Source organism: Halictus rubicundus, chromosome 9, assembly GCF_050948215.1.
Source record: "Halictus rubicundus isolate RS-2024b chromosome 9, iyHalRubi1_principal, whole genome shotgun sequence".
NCBI classification, from domain to species: domain Eukaryota; kingdom Metazoa; phylum Arthropoda; class Insecta; order Hymenoptera; family Halictidae; genus Halictus; species Halictus rubicundus.
Window position 1 is genome coordinate 5,407,311 of NC_135157.1, and position 17,088 is coordinate 5,424,398.

General features: G+C 39.3%; 2 protein-coding genes across 6 annotated transcripts in view; one reads left to right on the plus strand and one right to left on the minus strand.

The window, feature by feature from the left end:
• The window catches only part of LOC143357184 (serine/threonine-protein phosphatase 4 regulatory subunit 1), a 218,602-nt gene extending 207,266 nt beyond the window's left edge, over positions 1 to 11,336 (plus strand). For all 5 annotated transcript variants that reach the window (XM_076793468.1, XM_076793470.1, XM_076793471.1 and 2 more), the window contains 6 exons: positions 2,653 to 2,823; positions 3,755 to 4,038; positions 4,693 to 4,885; positions 5,723 to 6,541; positions 7,009 to 7,267; positions 7,367 to 11,336. In XM_076793468.1, the coding sequence (XP_076649583.1) occupies positions 2,653 to 2,823; positions 3,755 to 4,038; positions 4,693 to 4,885; positions 5,723 to 6,541; positions 7,009 to 7,267; positions 7,367 to 7,536 (1,896 nt within the window). In that variant the 3' untranslated portion in view covers positions 7,537 to 11,336. The remainder of the gene's footprint in view (positions 1 to 2,652; positions 2,824 to 3,754; positions 4,039 to 4,692; positions 4,886 to 5,722; positions 6,542 to 7,008; positions 7,268 to 7,366) is intronic.
• Positions 9,921 to 16,740, minus strand: LOC143357185 (uncharacterized). The gene is made up of 2 exons (XM_076793474.1): positions 14,005 to 16,740; positions 9,921 to 12,504 (listed from the first exon to the last, which is right to left on the minus strand). Exons 1-2 carry the CDS (start codon positions 15,907 to 15,909, stop codon positions 11,998 to 12,000), a joined length of 2,412 nt encoding a protein of 803 aa, XP_076649589.1. The 5' UTR covers positions 15,910 to 16,740; the 3' UTR covers positions 9,921 to 11,997.
• Between the last annotated feature and the right edge of the window lie 348 nt (positions 16,741 to 17,088).

Genomic DNA, 17,088 nt, shown 5'->3' on the forward strand with positions numbered 1-17,088 from the left:
CGAGGATCACTTCCGCTGGGAACGACGGGAAGGAAAGCAACGCTTGTGCATCGCTCACAAAGTGACTGTGATATGCTGATACATGAGCGATCATATCACAGCCAGCTTTGATGAGCGTTGCGCTGCGATGCGTTCGACGATCTTCACCACACCCCATGGCTCTATCGGATCGGTGAATTTATTTTGGAGGACATTGCTGTCAGTTTGTACTCTGTGTCGGTCGGGTTATGCGATGCGCGTGCAGGTCAAACGCGAGAGGGTCTATCGTGGTTAGTGAAAGAGGACGGTGGCAAAGTTTCTTAAACCTTAATTGCCAAGTTGGATTTTGTTATATCCCATCTTTCAAGATACATCTTTGTATCTTCAGTAAATTCTCAGTGAACTTCAGTAAACTCTCGTATATGATCGAAAAACTGTTTTCAAGAACTGTATATTACGTATTTTATGTGGCAGTCAATGTACAGAACATTGTTTAACCCGTAATTGGTTTATTCAGATTATCAAGTATCGCACTAGGACCTTCCTAAATTCTATATAAACTTTCCAAGATGCCTTTTAATAATTTATATGTCCAAATGTTGCAAAGAAGTCAAAGAAATTCGATATTTGCAATTATCGTATCGGTGGACTGTTGAGATTCTTCCGGTTAAAATGAGCCCAAACATGACGTAAATGGGTTAACTTTGTAGACTCAGCATAGTTGGACATATAGAGTCCACTATAAAAGTCGAGAATAAAAGTCTATAAAATTAGTTCGATTTAGGTCGTCCTAGGACTCATTTTAATCGGAAAAACTTGAATATTCCACTGGTACTACATTTGAGATGGACTACATTTCAGTAATATTCAAAACTGAATGTTGAAATTTTCAATATCGCATGATTACCATTCGCGGTACCATTTCTGTAGTTTGGTTGTCTTCTTTCCTTTAGCCGTTTCGTTCTTTTTCTTTGTCTACTGAGATATCAGGCTTCGATGAGCTCGAGATACTAAGTGTTGAGGAAAGAGTGAGGATGGGTCGTTAAGTGTGAAATATTCAGGAAATTTAAGCGAGCACTACCGTACATCTTTAATAGAGCGCGTGTGCATTCCGTGGCGAGTGATTTCCAAGAAGAACACTTCCGATCACGCACCCGATACGGAGAGCAGAGCGAGTCCTCGCGCAGTTTCCGCTTTCGGAAAAGGTTTGCGGCTCTGTAGTTTCTCAGGGTCGACCGACTCCCTCTTACGGATCCTGCGGATCCACAAAGGACATCATCGAGCACGTCGATACATGATCTCCCTCGTGCGATTCTTCGTAACACGACCCCTCGTTCAGTTTCTGGGAACGTCTACTAAATTTTATTCTGTCCCGTAATGAGCGATCTGAACGCTTCGCGGCTCGAATTACTGTCGATCCCCTTCCGGTTCGACCCAGATTAATACGTTTCCCACTAATTACCTCTTTGTTACTTCGAAAGAATGTTCCACGTTACACCGAAATATATTAGGGTGAGAGCAAATTCGAATGTCGCAGAGAATCGTAAGGTTCTAATTAAACTTATTTATTTTCTGTTATACATTATTTATAACACACTCCTAAATTCGCTAATAGAAGAATCTTTTAGTCGTGCTCGCCGGAGAAAAAGCGCAATTAAATATTTTATAAATACAACATGGTACATCCTACTATACCATAGCATAAACGATGAACTTATATATTAATATACACGTTACTACAGAATAAGAAAAGCTTGATTATACAAATTATTAAGAGGCAATTAAAAGAAACAGTTATGCTGAGTAACGATCGATCGGACTGTTCGCTTCGCAATCGATTAATTACTTCTGCGCGCTATAAATACGTGATACAACACGTCTTTAAAAATGTATGGTGCGTTATTGCGTGAAATAACGATCGGAAACCCTGTTCAGAGAAAGCGATGGTGGATGACACGAACATGAAAATATGATCGAATGTTTCTATCGGCCGACTTGAGCACAGCCGCGTATGTATCGCGTTCTCGTGGCACGATGATTCACTTCTGCCCCCCTGGCCGTGAACAATTAATTTCATCGTTGAACAATGACCCACTGATTTCGATGAACGGCGCGCATGCGGGCGTTAAGAAAGTCCTCGAAAAATCGTGGAGGCGATCGATTCACACACCCGGCCTCTGTATTCCCCGCGAATCCGATCGATCAAACGGATGCGAGCATCCAGCATCCTGTCCGATTCGATTCGATTCGATTCGGTTGTTGGTCCTCTTGTTAATTTTTTTTCCAGGTGTTCAGCGACGCGAATTCGACTGTTCCTCCCATCAGAGTGGTTGTGATGTGGTGACTTAGACTCGTATCACAGCCAGCTTTGATGAGCGGAACGGCGCGATTTATGTCTTCGTTAAAACCACGATCGACGACGTTCCGAGCAACGAGAACGCCATTTCGAAAAGGAGGAGAAAATCACGCAAAATGTTTTCCCTGTTATTTTCCACATGAATGTTTACGATTTGCGCGCGTGACAGAGACACGAGGCGCGATCGCACCACGTGCTATCGATTTTTCGTTTCCGAGTTGTTCGCTTTCGTTTTTTCCACTAATTTTTGTTCACCCTTGTTAACGGAGAACTTTGTAGCGCCTCGATCTATATCGTTTGATTGTGTCGATCCGCAGCTCATGATCGAGATTGCGCCGCTCATTGGCAAAAAGGCGGCGGAAAAGCTTTTTTTGGGCAGATACATCGCCCTTTGCAAGGACGAAGAATTTTGCATTAGGAGGATCACCATCCTCCGATTCCCGGATATGTGCGCCGTTGTCAGCAGGAAAGCGCTGTTCAGAGACCTGGTGAGTGGTAGTATTACATTCGTGTAAAGTAATTTTATTTCTTTCTAAATTTTATTCGCTGCCTCTGTTGAGTTTTGGACATTTCCAGCGAATCCAAAAAGAAAACGCTGTTTTCGTCCAAAATGTTACAAATAGAAACGCCTGGAAAATCATGGAACAATTTTTCTCACGACTGAAGCCACCGTAGATTTGAAGATTGAAGTTTCCCCTTTACAACGAATGCTTAAAACTTGATCCACAATATTTAATAAACGATTTATTCAGCTTCCAATGAAAAGTGTACTGTCATCTTTGCAATAATATAAAATATAAGCGGTACATCATGGAGGCCTTATATATCATATAAAATGTTCGTGATGCTTTCAGGGACAATTCTGTTTATAGCATTTTCGACCAAAAACGTGTCGCATATCCTAGGAAAAAATGAAGCATATTCTGTCAAAGTAGAGGCTTCGAAATTAAGCCCAAATTTATTATTCTACTCGGTTTTTAAACAAAATTATCATAGTTGACAATTTTTCGAGAAACGAAAATTTAGTGTTCGAATACTTTTTGGATCCACTGAATTTGTCTCATACATTCCTCTCATTAAGTTTTCAATTTTGCAATATCTTTCAATCTTCAAATTGTAATGCTTTATTGCAAATTGCACTAACGAAACGTTTACAATTTTCTTATCTCAGAATAAAATTTTTAAAAGAAGAAACTAATTACGTATAATTACAATTTGTGTCTTATGCAAGCCACGCTAAAATTATATTACAATTTTTTTATCTAATGACGATTAAGCCCTTAAGATGTGGTGGTAAACCTGACAATTATCTACCTACACCGCTTTTGCATTAAACGATTTATATCTTCTCGAATAAAATTATACCGATCTGTGAGCTTGTGAAAGCACCGTATTTAATTCGTGTTATTGTCCTCGCAGTTCCCTATCTACGTTGACCTAAGCTGTGACAAATTATGGGGTATCCGGAAAGTGTGTGTGGACGTGATGATGTCAGTTTCTTGCTGCGTGAATCGTAAGCACCGTCGATTATTGTTGGCGGACCTCCTGGCCTCGCACCTGAACGACGAATCGAAGTGGGTGCGAATGACTGCCTTTCAAATTTTGGGACCATTTATATCCACATTCGCGGAACAGTTCACCGACATCGCCTACAATGGCCAGGGCGAATTAGAGTTCACCAGGCAGCAAGATAGCGGTTACAGGTACGAACAAAACGTATTCGCTTTTCCTACCTCGTCGCTTCTTTTTATTTAACACTTGAACCTACCAATGACCGGTTTTATATATTTCATCTTACAATTATTGGATTAAAGGTGTCTCAATTGAAAATGAGATTCTGCATATTTATTCAGGCACATATTAAAATAGAAATCATAGAAACTCCAGATAGATTCATTCATGTAATTTTTATACAACTATATAGACCAGCTACTGCTAGTGTTTAGGTTTAGTATTTACGCAGTGCTAGAAGTGACCATTTTATATTGCCGTACAAAAGTAACAACTAGACTGCGGATCTTTATGCAAAATCAAAATTGTCTGTCTCAATTGCAATGAAGTGGAGCAAAGTAGAAATTGATCTCCCTTTTTCATAGATTTAACAGGTTCAAAATAACATGACACTATTTTAAAACTTTTTAATGTTTCTACTGTTTTGTATTTCTTCTACACAGTTTTGGCATGAATGCAAAGAAATAAAATTAGATATATTCTGTATACATGTGTCTTTACAGTCTGAACAATTGTAAATTGAAAATTTGGAATCCGTTATTTTAACGAATCTTGTAGTTCTAGCGTTAAAGGTTTTCTGTAATTTCAATTTCTCTTTGCTAAATAATAATCAATGGTGTTTACAGAATAAAGTACACTTATGAGGATATCTTCCCCACGACGTGCCGAGTACGGAGTCACACGGTCGACACGAAGGACCCTAGTTCTAAGGAAAACTTCAATTCATCTGTGATAATAGAGAAACCAATTTGCGAAGAGGAGGAGGAAGACGACTCATCGGAAGATGACGCCTTCACGATGAAAGCGTGCAAATCGAAAGTACAATTCAATTTTATACTCGATGAATTTTCTTATTTAAGCGTTTTGTTTAACATACTCTACCAATAATCCGTATGCTCATAAATTATCTGACATGAACGCTACAGATCCTCATATATTCTCCAAATGATAAAATTCTTAAATTCTTAAATTCTTTTTGTTTTTACGTACTGTAAAACCTTTAATTTCTCTATGGTTGCTAGTAATTCAACGTATTTAAAACATAAAATCAAAATTGAGATGAAGTTTAAGCAAAGCGTATAACTGATAATAGCTAAAATATCACGAAATGAACTAAATTATAGTTTAGCGTGCAAATTTCATTATCAAGTAACTAGTAACAATTATTAGTAACTCTGATCGTTTATACGAATGAAATATACATGACTTGTGTGAAGAATACAAAATCCACACGGGAGTCAACGTGTTAAATAATAGAATAAACTGCCATATTTTAATATGGCACTACGTATGGGACGAGTTAATTTACTTTTAATAATTAATTTCTGACTAAATTAATATTACGTTTAGATGGGTTAACACTTTAACTGCCGCGTCAGTCATATATGGGTGACACAATTTTTATATCAAACTTGAAAATTAATTTGTATACGAATCTAGCAAGCAAAACAAACTTGTTCAGTATCTATGACGTGTGAGAAGTTTGCAAAAATAATCATTCTAATAAATCTTGTCGGTTCTATTCTTACATTATTAAATAATTTGCTCTCATTATGTGTAATTTTGATGGACCCTGGTGCGGTGGCCGTGTTAAGAAATTTTACTCTGACATCAATTCTTATTTCGTTTTTTCTAAATCATTTCTTTTTCTTGCAGATACAGAAATACCACGAAATGAAGATGGACAGTGCGGACAAATACAATTCGTTTTTGTACTATTATACAGCGCCGGATTTGCCTCCCGATGACGACTTAGTCGAAGCTGCAAAGAGATCCACGGCGCAGAACAATAGCAATCGGAAGTCGGGTAATGGGAATTCGAATAAAGCGTCCATGTTGAACGAGTTGTTTAACGAGGACAAGTACGGAGCGGGAGACTTCGACGTGATGAACTTCCACGATCAGGACGCCGTTCCTCAGCATCTGATCGATTCGTTTCTGTCGATGGCTGGGCCAGATCAGTGTTTCGACACGGGTGGGGATTTCCCGCATCATTGTGCATTTAGCTTCCCAGCAGTCGCCCTCGCGTTAGGCAAGAAAAAATGGCCTCGTCTAAAGGAAGCCTACCAATTGCTGGCCATCGCCAAAGAATGGAAAGTGAGGCGCACTGTCGCTTCCGGTATCCATGAAATCGCTGCCATTTTGGGCCCGGAGCTCACCTCGGAAGAGCTCTTGCCCATTCACTACGGCTTCATCAAAGACCTAGACGAGGTCAGAATAGGCATCCTGAAAAACCTAACCACCTTCTTGAATTTACTTAAGCCGCAGGATCGTTACCAATATTTACCGATCCTAAAGGAATTTATTAAGACTGACAACATATGGAACTGGAGATTCCGGGAAGAGTTGGCCACGCAGTTGGTCGAAGCTGTCACTATATTTACACCGTTTGACGTGCAAACCTACATTGTACCATTGTCGTTCGAGCTTATCAACGACAAAGTCGCTGCTGTGAGGCATGTTGGATTCTCTTTGGTACGATTTTGCATTTTTTGTCAATACGTTTAGTAAAAATGTATGATCTGCGACGGAGACAGAAGTACAGTGAGCTGCGGCTAAACCTTGCATCTTGTGATCAAAGCCGGATGCTTATTTGACCATCTAACTATATCAATTCCTGGCCTCACAATAAAACACAAATAATAATAATGTACAATAATGTAGAAGCGTTAACAGGATTGCCATGAAAAATCAGTTTCAAATTAAACTATAGATATTCACAGATTAGCCTCCTATCGATAGTAGTACAGGGTGGCCCAATAGTTACTGGACCACGTAAACTTCGAATTTCTTCATAAAAGAATAAATGTGATTTGTTAAAAAGTAAAAGAATTATGCTATTTCAAAATGGTCTAGCAACTTTCGGTTCATCCTGTATCTAAAAAATCACATTCTTCCTTACTTGTTACTACAACCTTCATCACCTAAAATTTTGTACACAGGTCGCGCAGATCGTAGCATATCTAGCGTTATTCGACGAAGAAATATTCGAAGAGCTGAGATTTTCCTTGAATTTGTATGCCGACATTTGGGTCAGGCGTCAAACATTCGCGATGCTATGCGGTCACCTAATATCTAGCAACGCAATCAGTGGAACCAAGTTCTGCGTAGAATTGTTACCAGTTTTGTTAAAACTATCCACGGATAAAGTACCGAACGTGAGATTGGCAGCGGCTAGATCGCTTAAAAACATTCCCGCACGTAAGTATCTGTGCAACAAGTTAAAGACAAACGTAGAGACCAATTGTTTAATAGGCATTTTTAATGTGTGTCTAATGAATTGTACAATTTAATTTGTAGCGGATTGGCTGGACGACTGTTACGAAGCAGAAGAAGTCGAGGAAAGACTCCGAGCGATGCGAACAGATCCGGACAGAGATGTTCGAATAGTGGTCGGTGGCGAAGAGAATCCCGCGACAAACGCATTGTCGGACAGTAAAACGGAACCATCTAGGAACATACTGTTTTAACGAATAGAGGTGAACCAAAAACTACCATGTAAATATCAGCTCAACTTTATACAAATTGAAACGATACCCGAAAGAAAGGAAAGATTTACTATTTAGTGCAGTCCAGATAGATAAAGGATCAAGTGCGATTTATTGTTGCCGACGACCAAGGGACGGACGCTTTTTCTATGCCCTTTAACATTTAAGATGGATTGCAAGTATCACGGTCAAAAGACATGACGCAGTTATTGTAAGAGTGTGTGCACGTGTCCTAAAACGAGTTAACGTATGCGTGTTTAGTATTCGTGAGTATGTGTGCGTTTACCATTGTGATCAATTTGTATATGTAAGTGGTCCCTTGGACAAGCCGGATATAACTAATTAGGGATACTGCCATTGACGGGATCTCTTGTTCTTTGGTAAATGGTCATCGCGCGCGCATTCTTCGACGCCGTGGTATACAAGGTGTCCAGAGAATCGTGTGCGATGGACAATAACAGTAACTCCCTGTTAAATAGTAAGAGAAAGAGAACTTTTGAACAGGCCAGTGACTTTTCTGCGAACTTGTTATTTAAATTGTCCGGTACACGATAAGGTCACAGATAAAGTCACTGCCCTGTTCAAAATCTGCTTTGGTCAGATCGTGGTGCTCCTCTCTGGAGGCATATCGATATATCAACATCGAACTTTGACTTTAACTTTGATATACGTTGTCAAGGTATGACGTTGTCAAGGTCGTCGTTTTGAATGTCTCTGACTTTAACAAAATTAGCGGCAACAGTTATGTAGCATTAAAGGTTCCATTTTGTCAGGGTATCTGAAGACGATGACTTTAACACCATCTGTCAAGGACAAGGGTAAAATTCAACATTCGTGTATCAAAAACTAGCCCTTTTCTGAAATAGGCCCTTTTTAACCGCCATCCGTACGGAACAGAACTTATTTTTACTTGTTTTGCATTTTTTACTTGTATCGTGTCATCGTTAAACAGTTTATCATTATTATTATTATTATTATTATTATTATAATTATTATTATAATTACTTTTATTATTATTATTATAGGGCTTGCCGTCTCGTCTCTCTTTGCATGAAATGGATACATGAGATTTGGCAAGTAAGGTGTTTCTCTTAGAACATTGACCTGTCCTGCTTTGGGTAGTTTGGTTATTGCCCAGAAGTTCTTCACATTCCCGTTTGGTAAACATTCTTTACAACACTGTAATAATGGCTCCCTCGTTCTCGGTGGAATCCTCAAATTTCCTTGTTCATTACATATTAATGTGAAACCATTTCCTTTGCCCCTGTGATCAATGCGGTTCTCGGCAAATTTAGGAAAATGTTTCTGCAGTTGAGCGAACAGAGTCTTCGTTATATCGTTGCGTAGATCATCATAATCGTAATCTGTTCGAATGATTTCATCAGGGTTCACCAAAAAGTTGTTTTCAGCAACTGCTGCAGATATGCTGTTATGCAACAACTGCTCCCGATACCTTGCAGAAGTATTTCTATCCGTCAAAGCTACAAGTGCTCCTCTTAAGTTTGAAAGTAATACATTCTCTGCTCTTGGAACGAGTCGTTCCCTAACATCCGATTCGTCACGCATGGGAGCTGGAAGATATACGTTTCCTTCGTGCGTAAGTACGCCCACCGCGTTTATCACTCGTCGAACTGGCTCTGGAAATGTTGTCACAGTTGAAAGTGAGCTGAAGTGAGAGCTCTGTGAATCAACTGTGTAGTATAGTATCCAAAATGGCTACGTCCATCGAAACAATTTTCTGGTATCTATGAACTTTAGTTTTTTTCAGTATTTAAAGTGAAAATTTGAATGTATTTTTTGCAAAACGTAATACTACTAATAATAATTAAAACAGACTGCAGTAAACAACCCAATATTTAAAAATGGGCTGTGAGTTTTGATACTATACTACTCAACTGTAGCTCCGACGCGAGCATTACGAGCGAAAATCGATACAGTGCATACAGTGTGTTTCCGAAATCACAGTTACAAGCTGGTGATGATTCCACATGCAGGAACGATTCGAAGAAAAGGAATAAGATTTGTTTGTTTGACGTCTCGTTTTCGAGAAAATTGAACTTAAAAAAATGTTATTCCTTTCTTTCGATTTGCATGTGCATGTGTGTTCGCCCTACGTGTACCATGATTTCGAAATCACCTTGCATGTCGATGGTGGTTCTATATCGTGGCAAATAGCGACCGTTGCATATAAGCACTGTTCATCCGCCAGACGATGGCTAGGTAAAGAATACGGTTTCATTCTATTCAGGCTTCCCTACCATCGCATTGTCGCTATTGACCGAAGACAATGACGAAAAACGACAGCAGGTCATACCGAGACCGAGTGAAATGGTATGATTTGTAGTTCTTCGTCATTGTCTTTGGCCAATAACAATAAGTGGGAATGTATTTAAACGTCTTACTTAGCCATCACCTTGTGGGCGGACAGTAGGTTACACCAGGGTTGCCGGAGGAGAATTCCCTGTCCGCGGGAAATTTCCCTTCCCCTTTCCCTTTCCCTTGGCACCTACGTGACCCCACAATTGTGGCACCATTAACCGCCTATGCCCTTGCTACTTATTACATACGTCGTATTACCTCCAATGCTATCTGTATTGCATAGTTAGACCTACTCCCACTCTGGTTCTAACGGGTAGAGTAATGGCTGGCAAGCTCTCATTTTCTTCAATCGTATCTCAAATCTGGTCGGTGCTAGGAAGTCCGGTTGCAAGATTCTTCTTTATGGCATCGGCGACGGCTTGCTTCGTCTCGGCACCTTTCTACACGCTTCTGCTGATACTGCTTTCTTGATGGCCCGGGTCGACCAGAGTCTCCATTTGTTGTCCGCGGCTGTTCGGAAGGGCGCATGGTATTGGTTACACGTTCACACCCTGAGCAATTATACTCTCGGTCCCTAGGATCCTCAATGTTATAAGAATTGCGATACGCCATAGCTAACCGTAGGTCGTTAATGTTGGTCTGATATCAAAACCAAAATTCGGTCCGTTAAACGATTTAATCTTTCCAAGCATAGAACCGCCGCAGCATAAAAAGATATAGCAGGCGATGAACAGAAATATATAATGCAAAAAAAAAAAAATCAGATGAAGGAAACCTGCATTGCACGTCATCGAGTACATCGATGAATAATCGTGTTATATCACTGTGATTTTGTCTGCGCGCGATCACACGGACGAATATGCACCGTTTTTCATGTAGATATGTAATGTTTAAATAATGGAGACGCCGAGTTCTGAATGTTCGCTGAACTGGTATTTGCGAACATTTCGAAAAATCTCGGCGACAGGTCAAATGTTATTAAAGGGTCATGTTTGGATTAACGTTTATACAATTGAAGAAAACCCTGGTTCATAAGCAACGGAACACAACACTGCTGTTAAATCGTACATGTATAATAATGAGATTTCTACAAGCGTAGGGACACAATACGTGGATCGTAAACAAAAAAAAAAAGCGATCCGCTAAATTGAACAAAATTTGTACATTTTGTAAAAGCGACTGATAGCGCGTGTTGATATCACAGAATATTTGTGAGTTACGATACGTCTTCGTGGTCGTGAATATTTTGTGGGAATCGTCGAGGTAAGAACCCAGATCGTCGTGTTGAGAGTTGACTATTCGCGAAAATAGGCTACTGTGAACCTCTTGTAAGCAACGAAAAAATTAGTTACTTTTAAATACGTACGAAAAGGGCAGGAAAGAAGTTTTGTTTATAATATTCTGTACAATATATTGTGTATTTGACAATGAAACGATGAGAAAATACACGCGATTTGATTTAATTTCGTTCAACTTATATTTTAAAAACCTCGTTTTCAACACCATGCTCTCGGCTGGTCAGTAATTTTATAATCACAATGTGGCGTTTCTTTTTTCAGTAACGCAATATTCGAGAAATATTTAGTAACCATTCAATCAAAATAAAGAATATATATTCCTATGGAAGTTTAAAATCATTTTAACAGATAACAAAAATGTCTACTAAGCAATGTTCAAACTTTTCAAGAACCGTACTAATAATCCTTTTATTTAACAATTGTTTTTGCACAGATTCTTATACATAATATAAATCTATATATCGACGTACAAAATTACGATGTAGGCATATACTAAAATATCAAGAAACGAACATGGTTGCTAAACGGTACTATTAGGTGTACAAATTAATTCGTGGCTCCGGTAATATCAATCGGTAGTAACTTTATTTCACATCCAAATCTTTTATCTATTAAATTGTAGATTCAATAATTATTTATAAAATGGAACAAATTCACAGACATAAATGGAGATTATTTTTGACCGGAGAGTGTATTTTGATCGTTTATAAATAATCAACGAACTCAAGAGGAAAGGGCTACGAATTAATTTGTACACTTAATACATCGGAGCTTCGTCTCGCAATATAAGGATTGTTCAAACGTCCCGCCTAGATTACGGAAAACCCTAGAATATACCAAGGAATTTTCCAGGCGGACAGGCCGGTAATTGACAAGCTTTCTCTTCCATCTCTGTCTCCGCGGTGTTGCAATCGTGCAAACAGTATCGCCACCTGATTTGTCGTCCTTTTCCGCAGGTGACGCTGCAACCGCTCCAGTCTGTCCACCTGCCCCACTTCCGTTGGGATTTATCAATTTGCCTACGATTATTTTTCGTCCTCGACAACAACTTAGCATTATTCTCGTGCGACGATCGCTTCTTCACCGCAGAATTTTCATTTTTCTCCTTGACCCGATTATGCGCGTCTTTCGTCCCTATTTTCGAGTCAATCACGACTTTTGCTGTAGACGTTGGCACACACCTTGGAACAATCTCGGACGGTTCTTTGAAGTCCGCACAAGTGGCGGTAACGTTTGAACACAAGTCGTCGATCGCACGAATTTCGATCCTCTTCTCCGCTTTGTTGTCTCTCTTTACCTCGTCAATGTTTAAGTAATTCTCAAGCTCGTCTACCTTGAAAGAAATTGGATTTTAGTGAAACGAATTTGAACTTACATTGTAAATATGTAGTGACGACTGTGCACGTTCAAACTTTATTGTTAATTACAGTACTGTAGGTAGTAACTACAATGATAGATACAAAATTTATGAAAATAAGGTTTTTAATAATCTTGTATTCAGAAATTCAAAGATTTTTAGGAGTGATAGCATTATCGGATCGTGCCTTATAATACCGAATAAACTTAGATAAATCAATAAAAAAAGATAAAACACTTTACTCATATTACTCATACTACTCTTTTAAGAATGCTACCCCTGGCAGAAGATATTAAAACCACGGTAGTCATTATTGAAGGAATTATTTGCGTGTTATATTAGGTTGTCCCAAAAGTTTTTTTTCGCAACGAGCTCGTTTAGTATCGTTAGGTAACACAACGTAAACAAAAAGCACGATCATTTGTTCATTAATGTTTCATTATTTCACAAGCTTCCTCATATTTAGTCGTGCTATTTGTCTGTTTAAAAAACAAGTCTGAATTTGCATTGAATGGATTAATCGAAAACGAAACAAATTTTCGGGACAACCTAAGATTCAACCAAAAACAGTATTGTGTATATGTTCAATAAATACGATAAAAGGGTTCACAATGACTCAATGAAATATTAATAAAATGACGAATGTCCTACGCTTTTAGCAAATAAGAAACAATACATTCTTTGGCGCTATGCGAAGAATATAAAACAATTTCAGTAGTATGGCGAAGCATTACAATCATGCTTAATATCAAAGGTGAAGACAATGATGAAGATTGTGGATGACCGAAGCCTCGGTGTCAAATTTGTTCCATAGTGCACTATACAGGTAAAAAAATATGTCCAGTTTTCCATTAATAACTTTTTGGATCATTGTACTATAAGACCTCGATTATCCGAACTTCTGATGTATGAAGTCTTCAGCATCGCAACATGCTTCATACATAGCTCAATCTAATGTAATCCATATGCAACACAAATTAATTAATTATTGTACAAATTAATAAAAACTGAGTCTAGTATTATAAGCGAGTGACTGTTCTAATATTCGAACAGTGATGCTTCCCTGTTTAATTTGGATAATCGAGGTTCTATTGCAGTTGCGTTGAACGTTAGTGAAATTATTTTCTACGCCAAATGAATGAATAGTTAGATTACGGGATCCAATTACTGGGGTTGGCATTGGGGGTGTCAATTACTGTTTCTACATTAATTATACTCATTTTTAAACCATAATGAATATTAAAAAAAGAGATATTACATTTTTTCTTTAAAATCAGTTAATATATATGTTATATATCTCTTTTTAATATTCATTATGCTTTAAAAATTAGAATAATTAATACTGGCGCAGAAAATGGCACCCCCTCTACACACTGTGTGGTGATGTAGTAATGGGTCCCTTACTGTATAATGACTGACGTTGGTCCTGATTACTTTCTGCCAAGAGTGGGAACAGTAAGTGTCAGTATTACCTACTTTAGTAACTAGCTTCTTCGCAAGATCTTTCACTTCCTCGATCGACCGCACCGCTCGACTAATTTCCGCTTCGTTGTTTCCTGAACTATCGTCTTGGAGGGCACAGTCTGTATTTGGCTCAAATTCTCGGATGTTTTCATAGTATTGCAGCTCGTCTTCGTCGCTTAGAAAACCGTGTCTCGACTCGGCGCTTTTGTCTCTCTTCGAGCGCACTTTCGTTTCGTCCGTGATTGTGTCTGGATTTTGAATTTCTTGCTCGACGCGTTGCATCAAAGCGTTCAAGCTTTCTGATCCTTTACTCGTCCGGACGCTGCCTTCGTGCTCGGCCAAGGAGAGCGCGGAATTATCGTCGTTGATATGATTATCGACAACGTTTCTCAATGTATCGTCGCGCAACGACGTGCGATCATTCCCGGACACGATATCGAACGGTTTTATCGGGCTTACGGATCTACGGCGAAAATTGTTCTGATTATTTGTCTTAGACACTAGCTTAGCAAACCCTACGTGTGATTTACCGTCGGCGGCTCTCGCTTCGCTGTTCTTTCCCTTGCGGACCGATCTCGGTCGCTGCGTGTTCTTCGATCGAACGTTCTTTCGCGATCGTCGGGGATTACCCTTCGGATCGTTGTGCTTCTTAGACGCGTGTTTCTTTTTCTTCTTCGATTTGAAGCTCTTCTCGCGTCGCTCGTTCTTCGCCTTCCTCTTGAAGCGCAGCAAGTCCGCCTTCAAATCGGCGATAGCTAAACTCGACGGTTTCCGGCACTCTGCGGCCGATTCCTCCAATTTGTCCGAACTGGCCGACTGTTTCTTTTCCGCGATCAGTTTCTCGGTTTCGTCACTCGAGAAACTCTCCTCCTTGGTCTTCGCCGAATCTCGCTTCTCTAAGCTCCGCTTTCTTTGAGCTCTTTCGCGATTGTTTCGCTTCCTTCGTACCAATTCTGTAGGATCTTTCAGATCGGCACCCGAATTGTGTCGATTCACTGCTTCGATATATTCTTTGGACGATGCACGATCTTCTGTCGGAACTACGGGTCCTGCGTTATTGTCTTTATCGTCGGCAAGTTCCTCGATCGATAGCGATTTCTTGTCACCGGAAAGTCGATTTCCGTCCGATTCGTCGCTGTCACGCGACGAGAGTTCCGTGTTCAGATTCTTCTCAGCTTCCCGACTATTTGATTCTACGGGACGATCGTTGGCATAATATTCCTGCGAATTGATTTCTCGTTTCGCGTCGATCGACACGTCACTGTCGTCGTTCTCACCGATATAGTCGTACGAGCTTTGAGGGAACGAATCGGCCAGGTCTTTGAAATAATTTTGTTGGTACGCGGAAGGGGAATTCGGGTTCGGTTCTGCTCTTTTCACTCGCACCAGCGTCTTCAACGAATCTGGGTCTTCGATGTCGTTTAGAAAAATTGGATCGTTGTAGTCTGATAAGGTTCTCAGATAAGGATAACGTCCTTTGTCCGAAAGCGAGCAGAGAGTACGTCGTTTCCATAAATAGTCGGAGTGACGATGCGCTCTCAGAAATCGTGGCAGTGTGTCGTTCGAAGTAACAAATAATTTTGCCGTATTATAAGGACTTTGAATTAATTCATTTCTCGAATAATCTGGATTGCCATTCTTGTCAATTTCGAATGATGGAGTTGTCAATGATGAACGAAGTAGGCTTGTATCGTTAAGAGAGTGTTCGAAGTCTTGTAGAATACATTTGAAACTTAGGATATGGTAGTTAGCATTTTCCAGCTGCCCAGTATCTCGGTGGCAACGATGATCGCGATGGTGATGCCAGGAATCGTTAATACTGCTTACAATGTTGTTCTTCGTGGTTATGCTAACGGAAACGAATGACAGAAGGATTGTGAGCACCCAAACACTCGCGTAAATCGAAACTTTCAGCATCACACGCGTTGTTACACGTTGATCTATGTTATGTCACTCATCGGTAGCCTGTACATCACTTTTCGACGGGTTAACGCGTTCACGAGGAATTGTTTGAGTAAGTATTAGCCCTCGTTTTTACATCTCTTGTTCATGCGATGTCATCAATATCGATTTAAATAGAACATATCGATATGTAATTGTGAGACGCATTCAGACGCATTCTCTTAGAGATTGTACAAAACGACTTTTGAAATCTGAGTTTCGAATTCTATAGAGACATTGAATAACAGTTCGTGGTTTTGCAGACAAAGCAAAATTTCAACAAACATCTAAAATATTTCAACAAAACGGTATTGTGTTCGACGTAAAAGTTTAACTAAATGATTCTTTTCTTAATTCATAGATTTTCTTGTAGTCCCTATTTTTGTAGCAGATTCTTCATAATTACTATTTCCACCGGTCTAAAATACGCGCCATATACACGTGTAGCCTCCAAGCATACTACACACCCGTAGTAAAAATGAAGTACAAGTAATTTTCAGTTCTTGCTAATACTAATATTCACAAATAGTTTTCGGTTGGATTTTTTCACTGTTTTCGTGTTATAGTTCACGAGTTGTGTAGCCAGGAAAATTATTAGAGCAACAATTCAAGCTCTACCCAACTCTACTTTGCGCGGCTTTCTTTTTAAGTTACTGCGAGCATCTTTCGCGTTCAGTAGCTCTCAGGCCTGGGAAGCAGATTTTGCCTTCGGGTAGAACGCATCAAGATCGATCCTCAGAAAGAGAAGAATTTTTTATATGTACACGTTCAATATTGTAATTTATTTGGTGAGAAATAAAGAATATTAGTTATAAGAGTTAATGTGTTCCATTTTCTCCACTCTGGACATGAATATTCGATATTGGAATAAAATTAATGTCTTCGAAAATTTCGGGAACAGCAAAATTCTTGAAATTAGAGGAAATAAGTATTGTATTAGGAGAATATAATAGTGAAAGAGGTGGCACGAAAATTTGGTGCCGCCGCTTTTGTTATCACGTTCTCCTATTACGAATCCGAAAATTGATCTAGTAAATCAAAAACACATGTTGCTATTGAGTCATTGGGAAACAAGAATGGACAGGTTACCTGAAAGGTGGCGACAAGTTCTTACAAATAATGGAAATTATATCATTGAATAATATTTTTATAAAT